The 27,656-nt window shown below is 38.5% G+C and overlaps 1 protein-coding gene across 36 annotated transcripts in view; it reads right to left on the bottom strand.

Annotated features, from left to right (window-relative positions):
• Window positions 1-563: 563 nt before the first annotated feature.
• The window catches only part of MAP4K4 (mitogen-activated protein kinase kinase kinase kinase 4), a 192,062-nt gene continuing 164,969 nt past the window's right edge, over window positions 564-27,656 (bottom strand). For 13 of the 36 annotated variants that reach the window (XM_021677407.2, XM_064371368.1, XM_021677416.2 and 10 more), the window contains 15 exons: window positions 27,225-27,331; window positions 25,674-25,825; window positions 24,942-25,039; window positions 22,395-22,570; window positions 21,781-21,901; window positions 20,509-20,700; window positions 18,442-18,559; window positions 17,955-18,125; window positions 15,083-15,226; window positions 10,057-10,191; window positions 7,417-7,517; window positions 5,745-5,894; window positions 5,058-5,217; window positions 4,094-4,233; window positions 564-2,173 (listed from right to left, as the gene is read on the bottom strand). In XM_021677407.2, coding sequence (XP_021533082.2) covers window positions 2,090-2,173; window positions 4,094-4,233; window positions 5,058-5,217; window positions 5,745-5,894; window positions 7,417-7,517; window positions 10,057-10,191; window positions 15,083-15,226; window positions 17,955-18,125; window positions 18,442-18,559; window positions 20,509-20,700; window positions 21,781-21,901; window positions 22,395-22,570; window positions 24,942-25,039; window positions 25,674-25,825; window positions 27,225-27,331 — 2,049 coding nt within the window. In that variant the 3' untranslated portion in view covers window positions 564-2,089. The remainder of the gene's footprint in view (window positions 2,174-4,093; window positions 4,234-5,057; window positions 5,218-5,744; window positions 5,895-7,416; window positions 7,518-10,056; window positions 10,192-15,082; window positions 15,227-17,954; window positions 18,126-18,441; window positions 18,560-20,508; window positions 20,701-21,780; window positions 21,902-22,394; window positions 22,571-24,941; window positions 25,040-25,673; window positions 25,826-27,224; window positions 27,332-27,656) is intronic. The other 23 variants (XM_021677413.2, XM_064371391.1, XM_064371387.1 and 20 more) reach the window with 3 other exon arrangements.

The following is a 27,656-nucleotide window of genomic DNA, read 5'->3' as shown; positions in this document are numbered from 1 at the left end:
CCAGAAGAAGGCGTTGGCCTTTCAGCACTGCTTCAAATTCACACAAATGAAACATCCATTTCCATCTTCTTTTCCCTCCCCAAAAAGTAAGGCTTCTCAGTTTATCTTGTCTTTTAAGAGAATACACAAAACCACCAGCTGCTGTGTCTGCATTCATGAGTGGATGTACTTGTCTTACCAGATGTTTGTAGCTCAAAGGAGAGTCTTTTTCAAAAACACTGAACCAGGGGGAAGGGAGTGATAAGAGGCCAGAGTGGGTGCCAAGTTGGATGGGAAACAAACAGGTACAAATGGCTGTTGTGTTTAAGTGGGTGGGGGCAGAGAAGAATCCCTCATTTTCACAATATACAAGAAAATTAAACACAAAGGAAGAAGATTAAGCCTAGAAAACAGCAAGTTTCTTTTGGTGACCGAGGTTAAAGCAGTCGTAATGCAGTATTTTCACTCAGAACTCGACAAGAGGAAAGTAAGACGGCAGGACTGTGACATGGAGCCCTGATCCTTTCCCGAGACGGTAGCATCCTTAGGGGAGCTGAGTGATGACCATGAAGCCATGAAACAAATTCTTTCTCAAGACATTTATTACAAATGTCATGAATATATTCATAAAGTAAAATTGGTTTAAAAAACAGAGAACAAGAGAGCAAGTGAGAAAATGAGAAAAGCCAGGACTTCGATATTACACCTAAAACACAGAAGATGCCAACTTTATGAATAAGCAGAATTAACTACATTCTTAAAATAGTTTTAGTGCATTGCATTTTTAGAAAAGGGAAACTTCCCCGCCCCCAAGAAAAGGTTTCTGCAACACTGAACAGTTTGTGTGACTATTCTAATGTGACCACCTGTCTGCTACCAAACCCCCAAATCGAGAACAATGAAATCTCCTGTCATGGGCTACAGCTGCCCCATCAATCTCTAATGGTGAATCTGTTGAAAACAAAGCATTCTGCTTTCTAAACTTGGAAGTAAATTGCATCAGCCTTAAGGCTATTTTCCATCTTCATGGACAGTTCTTGTGCCTGCTGACTTGTGACAATAAAAGTCAAACTTCAATCTGATAGTTTTGGTATTACGATTAAATTAAACATTAATGGTTTCCTCCAAAAACATATAAACTAAATCACCTCTCAATGCATTAAAAACAATGAGGTAGGCAAAAAAAATAAACATGTGGTTTGAATTTTTTTTTTTCTTCTGCAAGTGCAGACTGTGGTAAAACTGTTGTTGCACTTCTAGGTTTAAACAAAAATTAAACCTTTAACTGAGGCAGTGCTAATACTGTCACACAACAAAGTTCTGGCCATTATACAAAATGCACACGTTTTCTTTTTTCTTTCTTTTTTTTTTTTAGAACCATCTGCACATGATTTAGGCAACCTGGTACACAGAAAAATGACTGGGTTCTTGGCCAGGACTCCCCCACCCCAAATCCAAAGAAACAAAATGGGATCCCTTAACCCACCCCACCCCATCTCCCAAGCCCCACCCCCAAAAAAGTTATCCTAGTAACTGTGTCTTTCACATTTTATAAATATTAACTTCTTAAACCTCCATCTTCTTCTTTGTCCACATATTGTCACATTACAAAAAAAGAAATGTCAATTAAATACACTGTTAATGTTACTATATTAAATCTGCTCTCTGCTTCAGCACTCTGCTCCGTTTACCACCACTTCTCACCTCCTTGTGCCCACACTGCCAATAAAACAAATGGCATGATCATCGTCGACTGTCAGACACCCACAAGACAGAGTCATTCAGAGACAAGGAATTCTGGAGCTGGAGGAAAGGTGTTTGCTTTCCAGTATGATGCTCAATCCCAAACACTTATAGCACCTGATGGTAGAATCGGAACAGCACCAGCTGCATTGCAGCCTTGATTTATTTTGGAATAAGGAAAAAAAAGAATGGGGATAAACTGGTAAAAGAGGAATAGGAAGGAGGGGAGAGAACCCAACACATGAGGTCTGCACACACAGCTGTCCTGGTCGCCCTCGGTGCAGCTCCGAGCTCCAGTTGCAAGGAATTCCAAGTTCTCAGGATCTTGAAGACTCTGGAGGCCAGTAATCCCTGGATCACACTACTTCTACCAGCTCAGAAGAGAAGTCCTGCCTAAGGTCATGAAATAAACCTGACTGCTGCCACCAGACCGAACAGAGGCAAAGAACACCTGCAAAAGCAAGAAAAGAGAGGCCATAATTAGTGTGGTCATGTAGCACTTCCAGCCAGGGAATCTAAGCCACCATCATCCTCAATACTGGCAAGTACATGAAGCTTAGACCCCAAAGAGCCTTTTCAAAAGAAACTCTGAGGCCAGGCGCAGTGGCTCATGCCTGTAATCCCAGCACTTTGGGAGGCCAGAAGTACCAGACCAGCCTGGCCAACATAAAAACACTGTGTGTCGTGGCGCACACTTGTAATCCCAGCTACTCAGGAGGCTGAGGCATGAGAATCACTTGAACCCAGGAGGCGGAGGCCGCAGTGAGCCAAGTTTGTACCACTATACTCCAGCCTAGGTGACAGAGTAAGACTCTGTCTCCCCCAACCCCTCCCCACAACAAAAAACTAGGACAGTATCAATTTATAATTGCAGGAGTGACCATCTGCAGCCAATTTTTATTACAACTCAGGCTTGTTACTACTAACTCCTTACACGTTGGCATATTGTGAGAACACAAAAGTAAAAAAAAAATGGATGTTTCTGAAGAGAGTTATTTCTTTCCACTTCCACTGTTAACACCTAAAAAATAAATGTCCTTAAAAAACACAATGAGCAAAAGGAAAGACTCCTTAACAACCTAATTTCTTTTTAAAAATCAACAAAAAATGTATTAATTACTTCATATAATCCATAAATAGAATTTTGTGCCTTTTATTAATAAATGTTAAAGGACATGACATGCATGATAAAAATATTAAAATGCCTGAAACAAAGAATCTTACAGTTACAGCTACAGTAAACATACTTAGGAAAGCATAAGCCGACAAAGCCAACAAGCTGACAAAATCTGAGGTTGTAGAGATTTTCAAGGTCACAGATTTGGGAGATATTCTGTAAGCAAAACTCCACTTGAAACAGAGTTGTAGGGTTGCAGAAGACAGTGGGTAGGGGTGAAGCAACTTTGTGTTTAGGATGTGTTGGGCAGGCAGGACCAGATGATGAGGACAGATGTATAGCTTCCTCTTTCTCACATTAAATTAGTGAATTTTTAAATCTGAGAACTCAACCTACTGGCTGACTACTAGTATGTCAATGTGAGGCAAAAGGCGGAAACATTCTTCAGAGCCAAGTTTCTAAGGCTTTGGTGTCTTGCCTCAGGTAGTCAGACATGCCTTTGTAAAGGGTAGGCTTGGTAAAACTCAGTTCCACCCTCAATGCCTTCACCCTTGGCAAATAGGGATGGGTCAATGCCCCTGGCCATCTATCTGCTCCACTCCAAAACTAGTTTGAAAGGGACTTCTTGGGAGGAAGTCACCCTACGAGTTGTCCCTGGAAGGGTATGGCCAGTTTTGAAAAGCAAAGGGGGTGTGATGCCATGGGATCTCACCTGCAGGAGGTACGGTATGTCTGTATAAGATGATTTTTACTGTGAAACATTTCTGACATGCAAACCTAGAAAGCAATTTCACTGCTCACAGACTAACAAGGGACATCTTCTTGACACACATTAGGTGAGAGGAACCTTTATATCTACCCAAATCACATGGGTGATTCCTTCCACTCACAAAAGGATTCCAGCCAACAAAACTGGCAGCTTTTATCTTCCCTATCTCTAAACTAATTATATCCTAGACAGGTCACCTAATAGGGTTTTATATATATATACATACACACACACACACACACACACACACACACACACACACACACACACAAACTTATATAGAGAAAAATATCTCTATCCCCTCATAGCAAAAAACAAACTATACCCCAATCCTCACGAACATGACTAAAAAGCAATATTTAAAACGTTCCTTATTATTTCAGAACCTATCAAAACTCCAAAGAAATTAATCATCAAACTCCATGGAAAATAAGCCATTACTAAAAGAAAGAGTAACTAAAAAGAATCCATAAGGAAACCATTACCTTGTCATTGCGTTCACACAAGAATTTTAGTCTCTGAGCCCTTTTGTGCATGAATACACCATCCAAGTGACCAGTTTCCACAGATCGGATCTCTATGGCCTTCTCTCCCCAGCCCATTGTCTGGTTGGATCGAATATATGCTTTGGGGGAGGGAAAAATTGCAAACCATTAAAGATAAGGAAACAGTCCTGAAAAGATGTTGCTTATGTGATAAAAATATATTTTCATACTTTTATATCTTTTTAAAATTTAAAATGTAAATGCCTAGCATTTAATTTGCTTTCAAGGAACTTTGCCTTTGTAATCACCTTGTCTATCCTGTGAAGTAGTTATTTGCATCAATGGTTGATCTATTTCATTTTCCTTAGGCCTTTCATGCTCATTTTGAGAAATGAACCACCAAGTTTAGAATTTAGTGCACATATTCTTATCATTCCAGTCATGAGAGAAGGCAGGGAAGAGACAGTGGCTTAATTACAAAAAATTCAAAATAGTTTTGGAATAAAAATACATGAAAATGTCAAATATCAGTCTTTATTACTGAATGCAAACTAGAAAACTACGCACAAGGCTGTTTATAGTCATGGCTCTACCATTCTCAAGAGCAAGTAACTTCCCTTTCTCTCTGTCTTCCTTTACAAATTCTTCACCAATTCTCTGTTTCCCTTTACAAAGTGCTCAACAAAAACATGTCCAATTTTTCTCTGGGTATTTTAAGGATTAAATGAGAGATTATGATAATAGGGTTTTTAAAATATAAAATGATTACTTGGATTTTGTTCTAAAATAGACCTATGACTATTTCCATGGCCTACAATCTAAGTTTCCACCATCTACTGCCAACCACTCTGTTCAATGGTGGCCAAAAGGTCTGAAGGACATACAAAATCAGCATGATAAATATATGCAGTCTCAAGCAAGGCTCCACTTTCACAACTGCTGCCTTTTCCCAAGTTCTCCATACCTACTGACGTGGGCATCTCTCCCCACTGTAGAACTACATCCTTGGTGATCCTTCCATACGTGTTTACATAAACCCCCTCATCTTCATAGCACACCAGAAGCTCCATCCCATCTGTGTTGGGGAGGATGATGATTGCATGGGGTTTGATGCTACACTGGATCTAGAGAAGAGGAACAAAGTACAGGGAAGAATGTCTGTGGTTATTTTCAGCCCTGTGAAAGTGCTCAGTAAGACTCTTGGTAAAGCACCGGTACCATATCCCAGGTAAATACATTTTAGAATACTTGTGCAATATATATCCCCAAGTCTGCCTTTTCCAAGTAATATACTCTACTGACTCACATTTTCTCAGGCTCATGAAACAAATTTGGATGCTGAGCTCCAACTGAGAACCACTCCCAACCCCAGGATGTTCTGGCCTGCCAGCAACTGCCCCATATCCATCCCATGTTAGTCAAAGCAAGGCCTAAGAGGTTTTCACGAGGGCTCCACAAAGCCAGGAAAGTGGGTTTCCATTTGTCTAAGAGCATGGAGCTATTGAAAATTGCATATCATTTAAATACTCACCCCTACACCAAGAGGAAATGAAGAATCCCTGCTTGTGTTAGTTCACTAAGCAGAGCAAAGAAAAAAGTCAAAACAAAATGAAGCCAGTCAACCAACCATAGAGTGTGGGTTCTTTCTTACGTGTGTTGGTAGATAAATGTCATAGACTGATCCTGAATCCACATCAACAGCATGGAATCCAGCACAGGATCCATAGATCACTTTCAACCTCTGGCCTTCCTCAACAGTGAGATCCACCAGTAATGGCTTATGTACCAATTCTCCAAATGACTGCAAAGAAGTCACAAGAGAGAAGTGGGAAGATGAAGGAGAACTTATTTCTAATAGATCAAACTAGAGAAGACCCGACATACTCAGTTATTCAATTACTGAGCCACACTGTCAACAACCACAAGGCAAAAATACTCTACAAAATTAGTCTTTATTATGGTTTTGCCTGTTAATTAGCATCTGGAAGACACTTCCAGAAGTTATGTTCCAAATCTGCCTATCCAGACCAAGATTTCTGCTCTGTCACTTACTGTGTTGGTTGTCTTGATCAGAAAAGCATGCAAAGTAAAATAGTGAGGACTTTCCTAAGCATACTACTCAACTATTCAAATGCACAGAGCGAGAGGCAGAGTTGTAGGAATCACACACTGAAAATTTTATCATTATTATTATATTAGTTGCTGTTTGAACTATAAAGATCTCTAACTTTCTGACTAAATCAAAATGGTGAAAAGGCTGTGTGGCTGTGTGTGCTACAACAGCCTGGACTGTGCTGGTGGTCTCCATTTTTCACTGACATCACTGACATAGTAGGACAATGAAACAGAGCAGCTTTAAGTAAGGTAATATTTATAAAACCAACTAGTACAGTGCTTGGTATATAAAGAATATCAAGGCCAGATCTCAGAAGATAATATAACCGTATAACCAATTATCTTTATTCAGTAACACTTGGACTTATTTTTTAAACAAATATTGTAACTCCATTTATCCTGCCTCACTGGGAAATCAAGCAATAAGCAATCCAAAAATATGAATCCTCCAAATAAATGAAACCTACCCCTTCAATAAAATATATCAAAACTATTCTAAAAAGTCAATCACCAGGCAAATGTGAGGTATATTTGTAATCACAATTCCATGAGTATTTGTGTGAACTCACAAATGAAAATAATCCTAGTTTTAAGACAAAGTACTCATTTACTTTCCTAAAACTTTATACATGCAAAATGGCAAAAACATCTTAATTTATATACATATTAGTTCAGATGTTATATCTGAGTTTTTATATTTAAGCAAAAATGAAATCATATTAAACATTTTAACTTGTTTTTTCACTTAATATATAATACATACATTCATCATTAGAATTTCTGTAATTTAATTTTTAATATTTTATGAACAGATATACCTTTAAACTGCCTGCTGTTTGACACAGTTTTGTTATCAAAAACACATCTAAATCTTTATACACATCCATGACTTAGGTGAAGGTCAGCCTTTTAACTGGAGGGTGGAAGTGGTGTTCTCTTTTCCTCCGTTACCATATTGCCACATTGATTAAAGTGTCTACTCAATATTAATCTTTCTCTCCTTCTTATTCTGTGGGCTTAGAAAGCAGATTAACTAAGCTTATTACATTACATCAGAAATGGTTTATTGTGATAAGGTTATATGCTACATTAGCACATAGCTTTTATATTAGCAATTTTAACAGTTCAGACTTTTTAAATGTATTCCCTGACTCTTGGTTGCAGCTTGCATGGCCAATGCTACTTTTAAATGTACTTGATGTTGTTACCTTAAAGGCCATAAATTTGTGATATGGCTTCGGTGCCCACGCATAGACTTCCACAGAACTCTTCAAAGCAATCACCAGAAATTTGATTCTTTCGTATTTTACTGAAAAACAGAAAATAAAGAAGCAAGAGAAGCACAGGTCAGTATCAACATAGCCCTCTAAATCGTTTTAATTGTCTTCTGCAAACAAATATGCCTTCTATTCATTCATCCAAACAAGCAGGGAAAAAATTCAGAGATCACACCTCACAGTTACCAAGTTGTTAATGTACAATCCATGCCGTTCCCATCTTTTCTGACTATCAATGAGTACTTTTGCTAATGATCCTAACCTTCTTATAATAAATTCCAAGATATTTTATAATCAAGGAAAATGCCAGGTACACCACCCTGAAGTGTTCAAGGGCTCAGTATTACTTCAAATAAATAGCAACATGATTAATCAACCAAGAGACTCCTGGAACAGAGAGAGAGACTGAAGTACTCCTTATAACTTTCCCTAGTACTGCATGGGGCTCACAAAGACTAAGGAAGAAAAAGAGCTTATACTAAAATATTCATGAGTCTTGAATTCTACCAACAGAAGTATCTGTGCACAAGTCCAAGTATCACTAAGACTATTTCCCGATCTACAGAATTAGTAAAACTGCCTCCTTCCCATAGCTTCTCTGGGGCCATTACTGCCAGGCAACTCTGCCAAAACAGGTACTCCGAGGGGTCCCTGACTACAGGTGACTTACTAGCCTGATGCAGATCCATGATTTCATTATAAGCTAACATCACACCACTGCTTGACTCCTTCTTTGTGTATGAGAGAGAACCTGTTAACTAGTAACCCTCCTTGTTAAACTCTATATATTACCACTGTTTAAAGAAATCAATAAATGAACATTAAGACACAAAGGTTTATAAGAGTTTGACAAAACAAGTACTGTTCCATAGACTTTTGCGATGATGGAAATTCTCTGTATCTGTACTGCTGATATAATAACCGCTACACTCATGGGACTACTGAACACTTAGAATGTACTAGTGCCACTGAGGAACTAAATTTTAAGGTTTACTTAATTTTTATTCATTTAAATATACATTTAAATAGCTCCCTGTTCTTGGTGGCAACCATAATGACAATGATTGAATGATATTACCCAAACTTATCTCCTGAAAATACTTGTGATTCATTCTGTAAGAGTGACAGGCTTGAAAGATTACTGTTTTGTTCTGGGGAAAAGCCCAACAGACTCTTAACACATCTGCCTCTTGCTCCCCCTGTAGGATAATCTATTCATGTACATTTCATCTGTTATGAGCTGTTTCATTACATTTATCCTTAGATGATTTTAGTTATGCCTCAACAAATAAAAATACTTCACATAAACACAACACAGAAAATCCTAATCCCAAAATCTATGCTAGGCAGATACTTCTACTTTCCCGTATCACTGGAATCGTTCCAGATGCTGAGTCAGCTCCCACAATCATCACAAACCAATGAGCTCATGGGTGCAGACAGACTACACAAACAAGACAATGCCAAGCATGACAACATCCCTGGGAACAGAGGAACTGATGACGTATATATTTTCATAAACATAGAAAAAAGAAAACACGCAAATAGAAACAAACATTCGATAAGTCTGTAACATTAATCCGTTTTAGGTATATAGACCAACTTCCTGTTTTAAATTCTGTGAGAATATTAACATCTTTCCTATAGAACTTTAATTTGGCTAAGGTCCATTATTTCCCCTGTATGTCTAACATTAGTCCCAGTATTTTGATTTTTTTCATATATATATATATATATATATAAATTCTTTTGATTAGCTGGATGTGGTGGCAAGCACCTGTAATCCCAACTACTTGGGAGGCTGAGGTGGGAGAATCACTTGAACTCAGTGGAGGTTGCAAGGAGCTGAAATCGCACCGTTGCACTCCAGCCTGGGAAACAAGAGCAAAACTCCATTTAACAAAAAAAAAAAGTTTTGGTTTTGTTCCTGTGAGATTTACCTCATGAGAATCACTGCTTCATGCCAAGGAGAAAGAAATAATACAATTGCCATAAAATACTGACTGGCCAGCTGGGCTCACTTACTAGTGAGGAGCACAGAGGCTCTGCATAGGCACTTAATTCAAAATGGCAGGCTGTAAGCCCTTGAGTCAAACTCTCAAATACTCTTTATCAGTGCCTGCCAAGGACCTTCATCAGCTCCCTTAGTGGAAAATAAGCCTGGCATGTAAAAAAGGACTCAAGTCAGCTGGCTTCCACTGGCAAGATTTCCTTCAAGAGGTTACTGTGAACCACATCTTACAGAGGGGAAGAATGTGGACTGTCAAAGAGGAGGAGTAAAAAGACTCCTCCTCTTCACAAGATGAACAGCGTAGGGGAGACTGAGGACGGAGTGAGTTGCAAGGACAAACTCTGTTACGCATATAGGTGCATAAAGGGAGTAAGGCAATGTCTAAATGAGACTTCAAGATTAGAACGTGCCTTGGAAACAGAATACCAGAAATGAGCCACATGTTTCAGAAACAAGTTTATTATTACAAACTTCAAAAAAACCTGTGAAAATTTAAACTTTAAAATTCAAACTGAACTCTAAACTCTGGAAAAACAAAACATGATGCTTCTAGAACTTACCAACTTTATAATGTACACATCCTTCCAAATCCCCTACGGTTGTCCATCCCTGCTTCTTCTCAACTTCTGGATCGTTGTGAAGTATTTTATTTCTCAACCAGGACAAATAGTAGACACGTAACTTATCCTTTTTGCCTAGCAAAATAAATATAAATATTTTACATGCCTATTCAGAAGCAGGTCTCATCATTAATAATAACAGTAACCAAAAAAAACTTCTACAAAGAGTAAATATCATTTCTTCCAAGAAAACCCCTTTGTATCAAAGTTTTACTAGAAACTCAATTCAAGTTGCTCAGATGGACTTTTGAAAATCCTACAGAATTATCAACGGATGTAGGCTGGGCTAGAGCGGAAGTTTTTAAAGAATAATAAACTCAAACTTATGTAGATGGACAGTATCAATAAACCACAAAGTAATACAAACACCTGCATAACAATACAACCAACAGAACTTATAATGTGCTTTCACATATATTATCCCATCTGATTCTCAAAATCCTTTACAGCAGTTACTATCTCCCATTTCAGAGATGAACACAGAAGGGTTAAATCAATCACTTAATGCCAGCACTTAAATCTAGTGAAAGGCAAGTCACAAGTTGGAGATGTGTATCACAGAAACAGCTGAAAAGGAGTCATAACCAGAATATGTAAAGAACTCCTATAAATCAAATAGAACAGGAGATAACCCAGTAGAAAAACTGGACATGCCACTATAACTGGAACTTCGCAAAAGAAAGTGATCTCACAGATACACAAAAAGGTGCTTGTTCTCAACAGTAATAACATGTGCTAAAACAATGAGATGATTTCATACACCTATCAGAATGTCTAGAATTTAAAAGACTGATGATATCAAAGGTAGGCAAGGTGTGGAGCAACTAGAAACTTTAGAAACCAGTGTTGTAAACTGTTAAAATCGTTTTTAAAAGTTTGGCATTATCTATTAAAGTAGGAAATGTGCATATCTTACATATGATCCAGTAATCTCTCTCCTAATACAAATATATGTGTATGCCCCCTAGTACATGAACAGGAACGTTCATAGTAGTATGGCTCCTAATAGCACCAAACAGGAAACATTAATGTCTGAATGGATAGTAAAATGAGTAAATGTATTATGCTGTAGTTATCTAAAGAAACAAAGAGAAACTACAGCTACAAGCAACAATAACAAAAAAAAATGATGGTGGGCAAAGGCAGCCACACACCCATATCAATAAGCTAAAGAAGAAAAATCACATGATCACATCAACAGATGCAGAAAATCATTTGACAAAACCCAACACTTACTCATGATAAAAACTTTCAGGAAAATAGGAATAGAGGGGGATCTGCCTCAATTTGACAAGCAAAATCTACCATAAACCCTTACAACTAACATCATACATAATGGCAAGAAACTAGATGCTTTCTTCCTAAGATAGAGAACAAGAGAAAAATTTCCCTTCTCATAACTCCTAGTAAATATTATATTGGGTGTCCTAGCTAACGCAATTGACAAAAACGGGAAGTAAAAAGTACAAGGACTGGGAAGGAAGAAATAAAACTGTCTTTCTTCACAGAAGACATGAAGTCTAGGTAGAAAATCCTGAAGAATCAACCAAAAAAACCCCAAAACCAACCAACCAGCCAAAAACCCTGCTGGAACTAATAAGCAATTATAGCAAGGATTATAGCAAGGTTGCAGAATACAAGCCTAATAAAATTAAAAAGTTGGTCACTTTCCTGTATTTCCTGTATACCAGCAACAAATAATTGGAATCTTCAATTAAGAATACAACACCATTTATACTAATACTTAACAAAGTAAAATGGGTATAATAAATCTAAAAAAATTAGCTCTTTGCTAGTTTTATTTAAGGAAAACTACAAACTCTGATGAAATCAAAGAAGAACTAAATAAATGCAGAGATACTTCCATGTTAATGAATAGAAGATTCAAAATTGTCAAGATATCAGTTCTTCCCAACTTGATCCAGAGTCAACGCAATTCTAATCAAAATCCCAAGTTATTTTGTACATATCAATAAGCTGACTCTAGAGGCAAAAGACCCACCAACACAAGTCAACACAATATTTAAAAAGAACAAAGTTGAAAAGCTGACAGTCCCTGACTTCAAGGTTACTACAAATCTACAGTAATCAAGACAGTAATTAGCACAAGAAGAGACAGATAAAAGGAAAATAATAGAGCCCAGAAATGGAACTATACAAATGTAGTAGTAATCTTTGACAAAGGAGCACAAGCAATTCAATGGGAAAAGGCTAGTTTTTTAACGAATGCTGCTGAAACAACTAGATATCCACATGTGAAAGAAAATACATCTACACAAACTTTGAAACTTTCACAAAAATCAATTCAAAATGGATCATGAACCTAAATGTGAAACAGAAAGCTATAAAGCAGATTCTAGAAGATAACAGAAGAAAATCTAAGTGACTTTGGATTTGGCAATGACTTTTTAGACATAATACCAGAAGCACAATTCATGAAAGAAAAAACTAGTAAGTTGGAGTTCACTAAAATTAAATACTTCTCTTCTGCAAAAGACATCATTCCACAGCATGAACAGAAACTGACAGAAAATATCTGCAAAACACGTAACTGATAAAAGACTTAGATCCAAATACACAAAGAACTCAACAATAAGAAAACAACAATCCAATTATAAAATGGATTAAAGATCAAATACCTCACCAGAAGATATACAGATGACAAAGGAAAAGATGTACCATACATCATTAAGAAATTGCAAATTAAAATAAATACACCTATTAATTCCTACACCCCTTCAGAATGGCTAAACTGCAAAATACTGAAAAGAAGTTTAGAAAATCTACTGAAAAAAAAAAAAAAAAAAAAAAAAGCAGCAGCCATCACCAGAACACATACTGTTTTACCACTATATAAAATCAGTTCAATGAAGGCAAAATCAAGCTAACATGTTCAAAGTCTGGACAGTGCTTGCCTCTGTGGGCAGTCCCTGGGTAGCTTCACAGGGCAGTTTGGGGTGCTGGCAATGTTTTGCATCTTCACCAGGACGGGGCCATCTGGATAGATTCTATGTGTGACGGTTCATTGAGCTGTATGTTTATCTGTACTTTCTATGTATTTCATACTTCAGTATGAGGAACTGTTTACAGGAAAATATTCAATATATGTTAAGAGAAGAAAAAGACAACATCGTTTTATATCTAATGTTTTGTTTCCATCTTGTGAGATATATTTACACAAAGCAGGAGAGGGAAATATAAAACATTAACAAGAATTATCTCTGAGATGGGGGTGATATTTTGTTTTATTCTTCTTAAGTTTTTTCTATTTTTGAAGCTTCCTACAATTGACACGTACTACCTTTATGATTGTGGAAACCATTAAAAGCTAATAAGGAAGGAAAAAAATACAGAAAAGTAGACCAAAAAATTATTACTGGTATCAGCTGATTATTTATTTATTTATTTATTGGAGACAGGGTCTTCCTCTTTTACCCAGGCTGGAGTGCAGTGGTGCTATCACAGCTCACTGCAGCTTCAACATCCCAAGCAAAAGCAATCCTCCTGCCTTGACCTCTCAGATTGCTGAGATTACAGGGATATGCCACCACATCTGGTCTGTTGATTATTGATCCCATGAATTGTCTTGCTTCACTGGATCACTAAATGTAGATTTGTTTTCTCCAACTTAAAAACCTACCATCCATCAGCACTCTAGTTTTAAGTGGCTGTTTTCTCATTTAAGTATAAATAATGAAATTTTTGCATTTCAAGAAACTCCTTTATTTAACAATCAAAAGCATATATGAGAAGTAAAATAACTGCAAGCAAGTATGTTACATAACAAGCTTGTACTAACAAGCAGATAATTAAATCAAAATCACTGAGGGTATCGTGATTATAGTATCATAAGCGACTATAATGGTGGTATATAAGACCCATTTATAGTCTTGCAATTTTGCATACCATTTGACCAAGCAATAACACAAATTATTAGGAAATTATGATCAATGCAACATGATATGTACCTAAAGGTTAAGTAAGCTACAAGGATATCCGTGAAAAATGTTTACATGTGAGGGAAAAAAAAGGAATATACCTACAGGGCAACAACAAAAGATAAATAAATACATTTTAATAGATCTATCTACACAAGGAAACATCCTCTAGCCATATAAAATGGAGGCCATGGAAGGATTTTCAATGGCAGGGAGAAAGCAGACTACTACGTGCTTTGGACAATCAGGCCTGGATGGGACACATCCCAACTTCAGGACAGAGTTCGCCATAGACTGGTAGATGGGGGAGGGACAGGGATGCTGACTGTATGTACAACAGTGTACTGTGACAACTGTTCAAACCAGCTAGTCAGTACGTGAATTCCTCACTATTATACCCTGTATGTTTGAAATAGTGTATAACCATTTGTATGTAGACATTTTCCCTAAAGTATGTAGTGAGTGTGGTGTATCCTTAAAAGAGTGAAAGTTAAAAGTTTATACAAGTTAAAAGATATGATCTCTGGATGATTTTAATTTTTATTTCTCCTAGTTGTTCTCCTGTGGTAGTTTATATTATACAATTTATACTAAGAAAAATGCTCTTCTTAAAGAGATATAATTATATTAATTGGCATAAAAACCATAATACAATACTTTTACAATAATGGCAAAGAATACTTCCTTTGGCATGTAAAAGTCTGTTGGGAAGGAGTAGACACAGCCCTATATATTGGATAAGGCAAATGAAATCTAACAAGCAACAGGGCAGAGAGGGCCAGTGAGAGATGCCAGTGAGAAAGCACACATTCATATGCTTCTCAAGACTGCTTTTGGAGGAGCCACAGATCAAATGTGCATGTGTGTGTCACATCTGAATACATCTTCAGCTCACATTATCAAGTCTCAATGCAGCTGTATCTTATTTAGCCAGTATATCAGAGAATGGGCTAATGAAGTTTAATGTGTAAAGCTACAATACTGTTAAGACAGTGTCACATATTCTGCTTTACAAAACAAACACTCACCAGATATTGTCACCAAGACATTCAAGCCCTCAAGTACATCCATTTGTTGAAATCGTCTTCGGTTGATCAGAGGATAGACCTTCCCTTGGCCACTTCTGTCCAGCAGCATCAGGCCACTCTCTGTACCCACTAGCAAATTCACTCCTGTTTCAAGGACAGAGAAAGGCCTCAATTTTATGCTGTGCTTGGAAACTACTCAGGATGTATAGAAAGGATGTCATCTATTTGGAAAAAAGTACAGTTTCCTAATTCACCCAGAAGAAGAAATGTTTACAACAGTCAGAGGTTAAATAGTCAAAGTAACCAATCCTGCAACACATCACCATGTAGCAGTGATGCTGACATACTGAAACATAAGAAAGGAGAAGGGAAAGACCAAGAAAGCCTCATCCCATTGATTTCCTTAATAATCCATTACTTTCCAGTTCTTCCTCAGTTCCTCAAGAATGTTATATGCTGACTATTTCCTGTCTTTACAATTCTAAGTCTAATTAGCCACATCACACATTTGAACAAACCTTCATCTGATACCATGGTCTTTTTGTGCTTCCTTATCTTTCACTGGCAAATCTCTGGAATGGGACATATACGGCCCTCAAATCCTTAACAGCTTATGATTTGGCTTCCATCACTCACATTTAAGCTTTTCTTAAAGATCACTTTACACCATCAAGAAACAGCTGCACTCAGTTCTCTTGTCCCTCCATTTCTTAGGACTATCAAAACATCGTGACCTCCCCACGTGACCCAACCTAGCTCTCTAACCTTGTACTGTCACGGTCTCCACACTCTTCTGATACGATGTGACATCCTTCCTTGTTTCCACACCTGCCCTCTGCTTCTTCAGTGGAGACATTTCCACTGCTATCTGGTGACACACACCTGCCTGTGCGTGAGCATGCCTCAGAACCAGTAAATCCTAACTCCACACTGCTACTTTGCCTCCTGCTTTCCACCCACTGCAGATCTCTACTGACACTATCCTCGTGACTTCTGCCATTTCTATCAATAGCTCCCAAGTTGCTCTGCAAAACTAGCTAAACTGGCCACTAGAACCAGATAAAACCTCTTCTCTGTCCCTCCTTTCCCTTTCCTCTACTCTCACAATTGTTCAGGCTTTGGCAACCTTGTAAGTGATGGATAGAGACTTTAATTAAGGTTGTTAAAGCAGCTTCTCTCCACTTTCTCATGAGGCAAATCCAATCAATCCTAATCTTGCTAAAATACTCGAGTCATGACATATCTTCAAAAACTACACATTCTATGTAGAAATTATTCCAAAAGCCCTGGACTGGCATCTAAGACTACCTGCCTTTGGGCCAAAGTACTTCTCCCTCTTGATCATTCATGTATTTACCCAAATGATCTTGTTCTTTAGAATCTTCAGTGTCAGAATCACCTTTGTAACATGTAGCACAGATGACCTTACACTCCTAGGGAACTGGGCACATACATGTTTGCACTGATTTCCTCAGTCATAAACTCACCAAGACAAGGAATAAACTATTTGTGTAGAGGGAGTGATGGCGAAGAATATCATGGTCATACATGTAGGCCCACACCCTATTTCCACAGAATTTGAAATGAATAACTGTGACAGCATCAAAGAACGACCCTTCTAGAGCCCCATCTCAGCTTGTGCCTGGTCCTTATTGAGTTGATTGAGTTGGGATTATCCCACCTTTTGGAGGAAAGTATCTACCCAAGCAATGCTTGTGAGGATAGTGACTTAATGCTTAGAGAAAAAAAAATGCTGTACAACTTAAAGATTATCAGTATAAGAAAAATAAATATGTAATATGTGATTCATTTTCATATAATTTTATTTTTGAGGTTAGCCATTCTGTCCTGCCTATATGCCTGTTAAGGTGGAATTTATTTGAATATTATGCTTAGTGTTTTCCTTGCATATACCTAGGCGAGTTGATCTAAACAGCTTAGAAGTTACTGGCAGAAAAAACACATATTTATTGATAGAACTGATGCCAGACAGATGCCATTCCAAATGTTCTATTTTATACAAAATTTTGGTACTTTCCTGGTCAATCTTCAGTATTAAGAAGATTTTTAAAAAATCCTATGTCAAGAATCTGGTAATAACTACACAAAATATAAGCCTTGTGAAGAAATGCTATTATTTGGTTATAAAAATAAACATATAAACATCAACTTCAAGACTTTACAGTGAGAAAGAATAAGGGAGTAACAAGATAATGCTGAAGACTCTTTTCAAACACACAAAAGCTACAGGTATTGTGGCAATTACACTCTATCTTCTACTTCTCCATGATGCATTTCCTAGTTGTATAATTGTACAGTTATGTAATTTTATAAAGTACTGAATGCCAACAATCAAAAGAATATACATAGTCACTGTAAAGTGCCTGGAAATTATGAGCATGAAAAATGAAAAACACTAGGTTGCATGTTGAAGTAAGTTTTTATAAATATACTTTTTCCACATTTCCACTGCTAGATATGATTTAATTTTATAGTGAAAACAGTCAACCTCAGGGTTCCGGGTACGATGTACACTATTGAGTACAATGTGCACTATTTGGGCTGATGGTTACACTAAAAACCCAGACTTCACCACTACAAAATATATCTACATAACAAACTACTAAAAATTTGTTTGATAAAAATAAAATGGAGATTGATCATTCCAATATCTGACAGCTAAAATGAGTGCAAGTGTATACATGTACCATACCAGTCTGCTAATATGCCACTCTGCATATGATAGCAGATGGGTATCATAGAAGTCTTCCGTCCTGTCTATCCGCAAACTATTCAAAGAAGTACTTCTCTAAAAGACCAGCCACCGCTCAGAGAAAAAATGGAAGTGTTGGAGTAGTGGCTAGACACCTACCCCATAAGGCAGCACACAGAATCTCAGAGTTAAACCTCTTCTTGTATTTACGAATCTCCGGGGTGTCACTCTGTGGCCTAGTGTTGGTGGGATTCACATTGACCACTGAGCCTTTCCGGGTAGGATCTTGCCTTATGGCTTCTGGTCTCATTCCATCACAGGAAAATCCCACTGAAACACAATACATTTGAAATTACTTTCTGTACACACACACACCATGCCTGTCTCCCTCCCCCAATATACTTCAAATAAATATTCATGTGCTATAACCAACACTTTGTCAAGGAGAAGTTTGTAAGCAATGTGTATGGAAAAAGGAAATGGACTCTGCAGCTCACTACAAATAAGGCAATGCAACTGGGATGGGAAGTTTCTGTACCCAAGGTCTGTGCCTGGGAACAACCATCAGCCACATAAGTCACCCTAAAGAGCAACTCAAAGATAAAGTCCCATTTGTCAGCTGCTTTCTTGTTGCTACTGTACTTACCCACAGAAGTCACTGTTGTTCCACTAGATGGAGAAATCTGTAGTAATCTGGGGTCTATAAAAGGTGTAAAGGAGGAGGAAGATTTGTGTTTCTGGAGTGTGCTACTAGCGGACTGAGTCTGCAATGTAAATTTCAATGTTATTAATATAACAGGCATTTAAAAAATGAACATTAAAAATATACATTACAATTTACTTCTATATTGCACTATTTCCCAATACTTTGCCCTATTTCTCTTGCATCATTTCCTAAAAAATGCTCTGCAGGGAGCTTCCACATGGCAAAGCAGCCCTCAGAGCAGGCTGCTTTACCTGGAACCACTGCAGGAGCCGTATCTCTACAAGACACATTGCTCGTCTACAAAGCGGTGCTGCAAGCGATCAACGAAATCTATACTTCATGTGCCTAGCTTTAAAAAAAATTAAGTAAATACTTATAATGAAAACTCCTAAAGGAGGTCTGAAATGTCTTGATCTCAATTCACCAATTTCTGAATTTATTCTCCTACCCAGAAGAGTCCAAATAATCTATGTTGGAATATTGGCAATTCTTAATAATTCTATTTATTTTGAATTGAGCCTCTTGCCAGAAAGCTACAGAAGCTTTGGCTACTATTGTTTTAGGTGCATCACCATTAAACCCATACCAAATGGGGTTCATTAGTGAAAGGTGCAAATGACAAAATAAGGCATATCCTTTTGATCTTTTAGGAGCACTAGTGTTTTGGTTAATAATGTAACTTAAGACAAAAAAACACAAAGAAAGTGAAACAAATTGTTAAGTGGAAATGTAATGACAATTAAAAACAAAACAAACAGAAAAATAAATTTGCTGGTTTAGTGAGTTAAGGGTTATAGTAAAATACTGCACATTAGAGTGAAATGGAGCAAAGTTTAAAATATAAATATAAGGAGGAATGTGAGTGTAGGCGGGATATATATCTTGGGAGAAAAAAGGAACATGTCTGATCAAGTGCTTTTGTCCTGTACCATTGGACCCCCTCCATGGACACCTGAGAGTCAACACATCCTAGAGCCCATGCCCTCCCCTTAGCTCCCCACTTGAACATCTGTCCCCTGGCAGCTTCCCTCCCTGTCCCATGAGTCAGTGGCCAGTCCAGCCAATGCCAAGCCTATCTAGGAAGCAGTCGACTTGCCCCTGCTCCTCAGGAGGAGAGGATTTTTCTGATTCTAACCTCCCTCAACTGGTAGACAAAGGCACTAAACCAAATCTCCCATGGAATCAAATCACTTGATTAATTAAATACAGGTGCTCAAGTGGGCTATGTCACTATACCTGGAGTATGACCCTGTTCAAAGAGCAAAGAATCACCCAGACTGAGCCAACACCCAGACCGAGCACCACAGCCAAGCCTTCAAAGGACTACACAGATTTCCCACACAAAATTTTAAATTAAAAAACAAGCTCAAACCTTTGTCCTTCTTGCTTAACCTAATTTTTTCTAGGTTTCCCAAAAATAATATGGCTTCTAAACCTCTGAGTGATTATAAATTTCAAAGAACGAAATCCTTAATAGGTTTGGTGAAAACAAAATCAACCAACGACCACCCCCCAAGAAAGAAAAAAAAAATTCAGCTCTGTTTGAAAGAGATTACTGTACAGGATAACAAGTTTGTCCAGATAAGGCCAACCCTGCTGAATTGAATTTTCCTGTATTTTATTTATTGGATAAAAAGAATGAAAAAGGCAGATTCCACAAATGAATATAAGAATTTCATGCCAAATACATAATGGGTCTGAGGACACAGCAATCATTTTACTTAGATTTTTAAAAAATAAACTAGATAAAGAAAGCCATGCAACTATACTTATCTACAGAACAGTAAACAGTGAACTGGCAAGTTTGGGGGAGCTGATCTAGGGTTAAGGGGTTTATATGCAGATCTGAAAAATGTTACTTGGGGTTGGGGAGAAGGGTAGGTGACAGAGAAAGCAGGGTGGGAAGGGAAGGGGATGAGGGTGTTGGAAAGGTCTCCTTTGCAAACTAACTCCTAGGCAGTGCTGGTCTAACCCCAGGAAAGCAGCCAGCTGTGGTGCGAGACATACCTCATTAGCAGTGAGCTTGTCCTGGGGTGTCTGTGGGGACATGGTGGGTGTCGGCTGGCTGGAGGATGGGGAGGAGGAGGTGGAGGAAGTGGAGGAGGAATGGCTTTGCTGTAAGAGATCTGGCAAGAGGTGAATGCGACCGGCAAAGCCATTGCTCTCATGATGGCTGGCACGCTTTTGGTCAACTGTACTCTGTAGAAAAAACAGGCACACTTGTCTCGCTCAAGCGCTGCTGAAATTGCCTATGGCCCTACTGATAACTGCTTCGTTTAAGGTGCTGTGTGACTTTTAAACTTTGTTAAATTACCAAGGAAAAATCAAATAAATTAGCCTGACTGCTCAAACTTCCTCACCAAATGCTTAACTTGAGCCAACAGAAATCAAAGTACCTCATCTGGTGGCTGCACGACTCGAGTAGTGAGTGTTTAATCTGGTTTACCTGTTGTGCTAGCTTCTGTTACCAAAACCAGTATCCTTTTTTGTTCTTTTTAAATCTTTCTTTGTAAAACTCCAGAAAGTACCTGTGGATTCTCTGAATCCTGGTCTTTTCCATGTTCTTCCTACTTTCCATCCGAATGCATTGCCATAGCATGAAACACACTTAGGGCAAAGTCCAAAATACTAAATAGGTGCCCTGTTCTATTTAAATGAGAAGTGTATCATTTTAATTAAGTCTAAGCTAAGAAACGAACAGACAGTTATAAAGTTTAGTGATCCAAACTGAGCATATCTGGGTGGCACACATTTAATTATTCAACAAGTGAGAAAACTAACATTTTGGAACATAGAAGAGAAACCTCCCAAACCCTTCTGCTCTCCAAGTCTCTGGGCCTGTGATGAGGCTCATCCTGCCTGCCTCACCCACTCCCGCTGTGGCACTGCAGACACTCAGAGCCAAGCATGCTCTGCAGAGCCATCGTGGCTGCTCTGCCAGACTCCAGACCTGCTTCCTCACTCTGCAAGCCTGTTTAAAGACTCCCTGTGGTTTCTCTCCCACTCAGACATAGACTGTGAGACTCAGCGCAGTGCTTGAATGAGGGCTGCCGCAGACATGCAGAGGAGCAGCAATGTGGGGTGGAGACTACTCACTACCTTCTGGGCATGCAGTACACACCTGCCTCCCTAGCCCCCAACACTCGACACTTGACCCTCTGGGACTTGTTAACATGAAAACAGATGATGATGGAGAAACAGCATGAGTGAGTGAATGAGCAAGTGGGTTAATGACCACAGGAGAAGCTCAGCCTCTGACAACAGAGAAGACACGGGTACCTGGCGGACGATTAGAGTGCCCTCCTTGGATGGGGTCATGGCTGGCTCACTTTCTACATCGTCATGGACAATCATGGTTTTCACAGATTCCGTTTCACCATTGCTCAAATTCAGAGATGACCTATGGAGATAAAATCCAGAAGTGAAAGGCCTTAATCTTTCAAGGAGTCAAGGAGATCCTGTTTAGGCTTTTTGCCTTCAAAAAATCAAAACATGAGGCTACCAGTATAAAGCCTCTTCCAAAAAAATAAGTGTTTGGCTTTTTCCCTTTAACAAAGAATTTCCTTCCACTGTCATTTGTTTCTGAGCAAACAATCAGAATGAATAATTAGGGCTAATTAAAGTAGTTATGCCAAACTGAAGTCTCCCTTGAATCACGTATCCTCAAATCAATAGGAAAAAATAAAGTATACACTGAGGTGCTGCGGGGAAGCACTGACACATGCACACACCAATGAAGAGAAAGGGAAACACAAAGTGGACTGCTGAATCCACGAGAACTACATGGTAAATGCTCATGCAGTCACGTAATAGTCTAGGAACAACTGGGTCCCAGCTGAAAGGAGGCTCCAAGAGAATACTCTCATCCTCTCTAAAAGAGACCAGGGACTGACGCTGCTCTGGTGTCCTCTGGTCCCGAGGTGGACTCGTCAGCTCCTTCCTGCTCCACATCGTCATCCTCCTCATCCGTCGTCCCCGACTCCTCACTGGATGAGGAGTAGTCCGTTACTTTGTGAGGTGGCCGAACATCTTCTACTGCTCGAAGCTCTTTGGCCAGTGCAGTCAGATCCTAAAGCAAAAGACAGAAAAGAGAGAGTAAGGCAAGGGGGGTAGAGGACAAGAGAAGATGAGAAGTTCTTTAACTATCAATAAATTGCCACAAAGTTAGTTTTGTAAAACTTTTGTAGTGTAGTGACCCAGTTACATATGAAAGTGAGCTCCTATGGCTTTTGATAGAAAAAAACAAAGTAAGTCAAGAGAGGGATAAAAAAAAAAAAAAAATAGAAGAGACCAAAAATAAAAAAGGTCAAAGATGTATTATACAGTTCAAATCCCATGACAATAAAGAAAAAACATAATGATATGCTTATGATAAGCTGATAGTAGTTGTTTTTTAATACGAGGTAAAATTCCAGATCAACAAATGTATATACACAGTTTTAGGCTTTGCTGTAAGGATATATCCCTATCTGACAAAGTCTCCTTTAGAGGATTCTATACCTAAAGCAAGCCTCTAGTTAAACAGGCCTGATATAAAAGGTTTTGAGGGACAAATTTTTATTTTACTTCAACTTTTATTATTAGAAACTTCAAAGCTCTAAGGGTTAATATTTAATAAATATTTATATTTACTATTTATAGGATATTTATCAAATAATAATTTAGTAATAAATATTAACATTTTAATAAAATCAACATTTTAGGTTTAATATTTTATGAATAAAATTTGTAGAAACATAACCTCCCTCCCAAAACTCTTTAAATTGGGCTTATTTAACTAGAGGCTTGCTTTCTGGACTGTACCCTTTAAAGAAGACTTTGTCATACAGGCAGGTGTCTTTACAGCAAAGTCTAAGGATCTGTGTATATACACATTTGTTGATCTAGAATTTTACCTCATACTGAAAAACAAAATCCTTCAAACCTACTTTAAAATCAGAGTGAAGTGAGCACTAGGACGCCATTTACATATTACGTGCCACATTCACAACCTGCCACATTCATGGACAAGTCCATGACTCATGAAGAGACAGCAGCGACTCTGCGTGCTGGGGGGCAGGAGGCTGTGGGCATCCCTATCGCCCTCCTTCAAGCCTTACCTACATCTCCCCATAATACAACCTATGAACAGGAACATCCGAAAGAAGAAATCAAAAGTGAATTTGTTCAAAGGGCTTCATTTCCCTTTACTCTTCCATACTGAGATGCTCTAAGACTCCCTCAATCCACCAAATATAATTTTCAAGAACGATTATTATTTATACTCCACATTTTCATATAAAACTCCAAATTCACCTTTTTATTTGGAAATTTAAGTAATCACTTTTTAAAAAGGCAATCTATATAGCTCTTTTTGTCTTTTATTTTTTGCAGTTCCAACTTTGTTTTCTTTCGTTTTTACAGTTGAGAATGTTTCTTTTCTTTGAGGTTGAGCCTCTAAGATAACAGCGATTGGGCTCTGAGTCTTGCTATTAGTATTTCATGGTTATAGCTGCAGTTTTTTAAACAGTTACTCAAAAAAGCTACATTTAATAACAAATACAGCAAATTTTATGTTAAGAAAGCTGGAGTAAAGTTTAAGGTTTTTAAATTCTAGAAAAGAACAAGAAGGCAAGCTGAGGAAGGAGCAGGACTGCAGCTCAAATATAAGCTGAGCTGACAGGTGGCCGGAGTGCTGCTCTGAAGTGGAACTTTCCAGAGATGGCGCTTACCACTTCGCCCTTCAGTACAGCGCAGTTTCATTGAGTCCGGGAACCCATCGTTGGCGAGGAATGCACAGTACGAGGAAGCACGGCAGAAAGAAAGGGAGAGGGAGAAGTACAGAAATCGGTTCAAGCAGGAAATGAAAACTCTGACAGGCTTAAAATTCTACAATGTGTGCACAATTATGCAGTCAGCTAACATCAGAGGGATTAAAAGTGAAGGGCGAGAAGTAGTCACAACTATCACCCCAGGTACCAAAAAGCAGAATGTAGGCAATGAGTGAATTTAAGAAAGTGATTTTTAAAAACTTACTCTAAAAGCCAGTATTGTAAATGCCAAACTCATGAAGAATAAGTAAAGGTTAATGCCAAGAAAGAGATAAAAAGGCTTTTCTTTCTTTTCTATTTTTTTTAAAAGCATCAGTTTCCTTAGAAGGAAATTTCATTAAATAAAAACTATGCTTTGCTCTGTGCAATTCTGTAAGACTAACTGTACACCAAGTGTGTGGCCAGAACAGTAGAAAAAAGGTTTAACACTCTCTTGAGACTTAATGCTGGAAAGGAGGTGACACCAATGGAAGGAACAAATATGTCTGGGGTTTAGGTCATTCTTCATAATTCTTCAAATCTGTAGAGGGCCCTTGCAGAAAAGACTGAAGGCCTCTCAACCACATATTTTTATTAGAAAGATCTCATTCAAGTCTGAAATAAGTAAAACTGATTCTGCACAATCCTTACAGCAGGCTTAAGGGGTCTGAAAACTTCCTTTTTATCTTCAGGTTTTTTCACTGCATTTTCCAGGCGCTGAGATGGAGAGCCTTCAGACTTGGATGACGCTGTTGGGTTCAAAAGGGACAAGACAGACGGATGCACATCAACATATCGATGTGTATTATGAAGCTGCCCTGCCCACCACACCCGCTCCTGTCTGCCCACTCATGGCAGGCTCTCCACATGCGGGTCTGAACTACAGGCCAGAGGGGGCCCAAGGAGGGCTCCAGCAGCCTTCTTGATTCTTTACTTAAACCCTCCATCATCACACTCACTTTGACACATGTCACAATGTATACTTTGTCATGGTGTGTCAACAACACAGTATACGGAATATTCACTAATCTATTATGAATATGTTAAAATATTCAATACTGATGACAGTATAGGCTCTGGAGCCCAGAGCGAAAGAAATGGGTTCAAATCCCAGCTCATACATTAGCCAATTACCTTGGACAAGTTATTTAATCCCACTAAACTGTAAAGCATTCACAGTGCTAGGTATATATAAAGCTCTAGCTCCTTTATGATTAAAATCAGGATGACTATTAGTGTCACTAGCAACCTATGCTAAAACTTTATTTTGTGATGTGCAGCTACATGCAAACCACAGGTCTTTTTTTACAGATAAGAACTTCCAATAGATAGACCACAGCCCAAAAACATTAGCAGGGAATGGGTAAAGGAAAGGCTGCCTACATCTCACTCTGAAGCGTTCCCCAGAACCAGTCTGAGACCCAGGGTGAGACCCGGGCTGGGATCCTGAGTTACTGGACCCTGAGGAGCTGCCACTGCCAGGTCTGGGCACCAGCTTTTCCACTCTCTCCCACAGAAGTCTGGGCTCAATACTGCTGTTAGAAAAGAAGAGAGAACAGTTAATGCATCATCTCAAGATGCAGTACCAACTTATAAACACATGCATGGTGTGCCCATCCAATGTCTTTAAAATGTAGGGAGGAGAAAAACAGTCTGTAAACAACACTCAACATTAAATTCACCAAAAGATATAATGACATTATTCATGGATTTTTATCTCATATGTTTTTAGTTTGTATGCTAAATGATATTCCACCATTAGTAGATCTAAAAATCATCAGGTGTGAGATATAACGCTACTGTTCAGTGTAGAAGTAGCAACCATTTCTGTCACAGCTACAATGCAGTTCTTAATATTAGGAAAACACTCCACATTTGTATAATTGTACACAAAATTATATTCTGTTTCTAGGCTGCTGCTCTCACCTGCCCATCATTATTCTCAAAAACTGACACTTACAAAGAATAGTCCTGTGTATGGGCTGTTGGAAATGGTACAGAAAGCATGGGCTGGGGTGGATTTCCTGCCATGGATGGACACAAAGCACACATGTGCTAGGTAAGAATTAATAACACAGACTTGGTCATGGAAGAACACCATGGCTCCCCTCCCATTAGCAATGCTGAGAGTTCTGTGCAGTTTCTGGGATATCATCCATCTGACACTTCAAGTCAGACCAAGGTTCCATGTGCAGAAGGCAACCTTTAGAGGTTCAGTGATGATCAAGAAATAAAACATTCAATATAATCATCTTTTCCTCCCTATGATAGTGCTGGCCAATGAAGCTTTCTGTGGTGATGAAAATGTTCTATATTTGAGCTGGATAATATCATAACCACTAGCTATATGTGGCTATAGAGCTCATGAATATAGGCAGTGCACTAAGGAATGAAGTTTCCATTGTATTTCATTTTAACTAAATTTAAACTTCAATTTAATTTAAATTTAAGGAGGCTTCTGTAGCTAATTGTACTGGACAGAGCAGCTCTAGAACCTAAAAGGGATATTATTTGGTTAATTCACTTGTTTACTGCAGACTGTCAGTCAACCAGTGACTTCTTTCGTAACCTGTCTGTGATTTTTGTTTTATGCCACAGGCCTTACAATATCCCTTAGATGAAAAGGTCCCTCTGATCACAGTTCTCTTAGAACCTCTCCCCCTTCCCTGCTGCTCCCTCCACTTACTCTTACAGAGAAAAGTAGTTTAAATTTCAGAGTTACTATAATACACATCCGGATTCAAACCCACTTTTTACTACACATCAATTTGATGTCATCTACGTTGATGGAGTTTATGGCAGCTTTTCCTTTTATAACTGATAATCTCTTTGCCCCAGAACTTCTGTGTTTAAGACGATTTTTATGAAACAGACAATGTAAGGCTGTGATAGACTGCACAGGAGGGCTGTTCTCAGTGTTCACTTGTCTTTTACCTGGTGGAGTTTCTCTGTCCTGCCTGGCTATTCTGCTGCCCACTGCCCTGCAGTGGGGAATCTCGACGGGACAGAACAGGGGAGCGAGATGTTGTTCTCACAGGAACCTTTGAGTAGAAAATATAGCAATTAAATTGTTGAAAACATGAGAAGGAAAAAAAATATTTCCCTACCAAATATATTTTAAAAGCAGTCCTAATATTTAAAAGCAGTCCTTCCTATCACCTTCACTCCCCACCCCTACTCCTTCCCTGGTCCTACACTGAAACAATTGGAGAGAAAATGTAGTCACAGGCATCCAAGAAGCCAGTACAAACAGTCTTTCTATGCTCCTAACATTTAAATGATGTTTGGACTGAAGGTTGATAGTAGGGACATACAAAGCATTTGCTGAGATAATATGAGAATCAGGAAAATAAGCTCAAAGAAACC

This window comes from Aotus nancymaae, unplaced genomic scaffold, assembly GCF_030222135.1.
Source record: "Aotus nancymaae isolate 86718 unplaced genomic scaffold, 86718_ANA_hifiasm-v0.15.2.pri h1tg000131l, whole genome shotgun sequence".
Classification (NCBI taxonomy): Eukaryota; Metazoa; Chordata; class Mammalia; order Primates; family Aotidae; genus Aotus; species Aotus nancymaae.
This window is presented reverse-complemented; position numbering and strand designations above follow the sequence as displayed.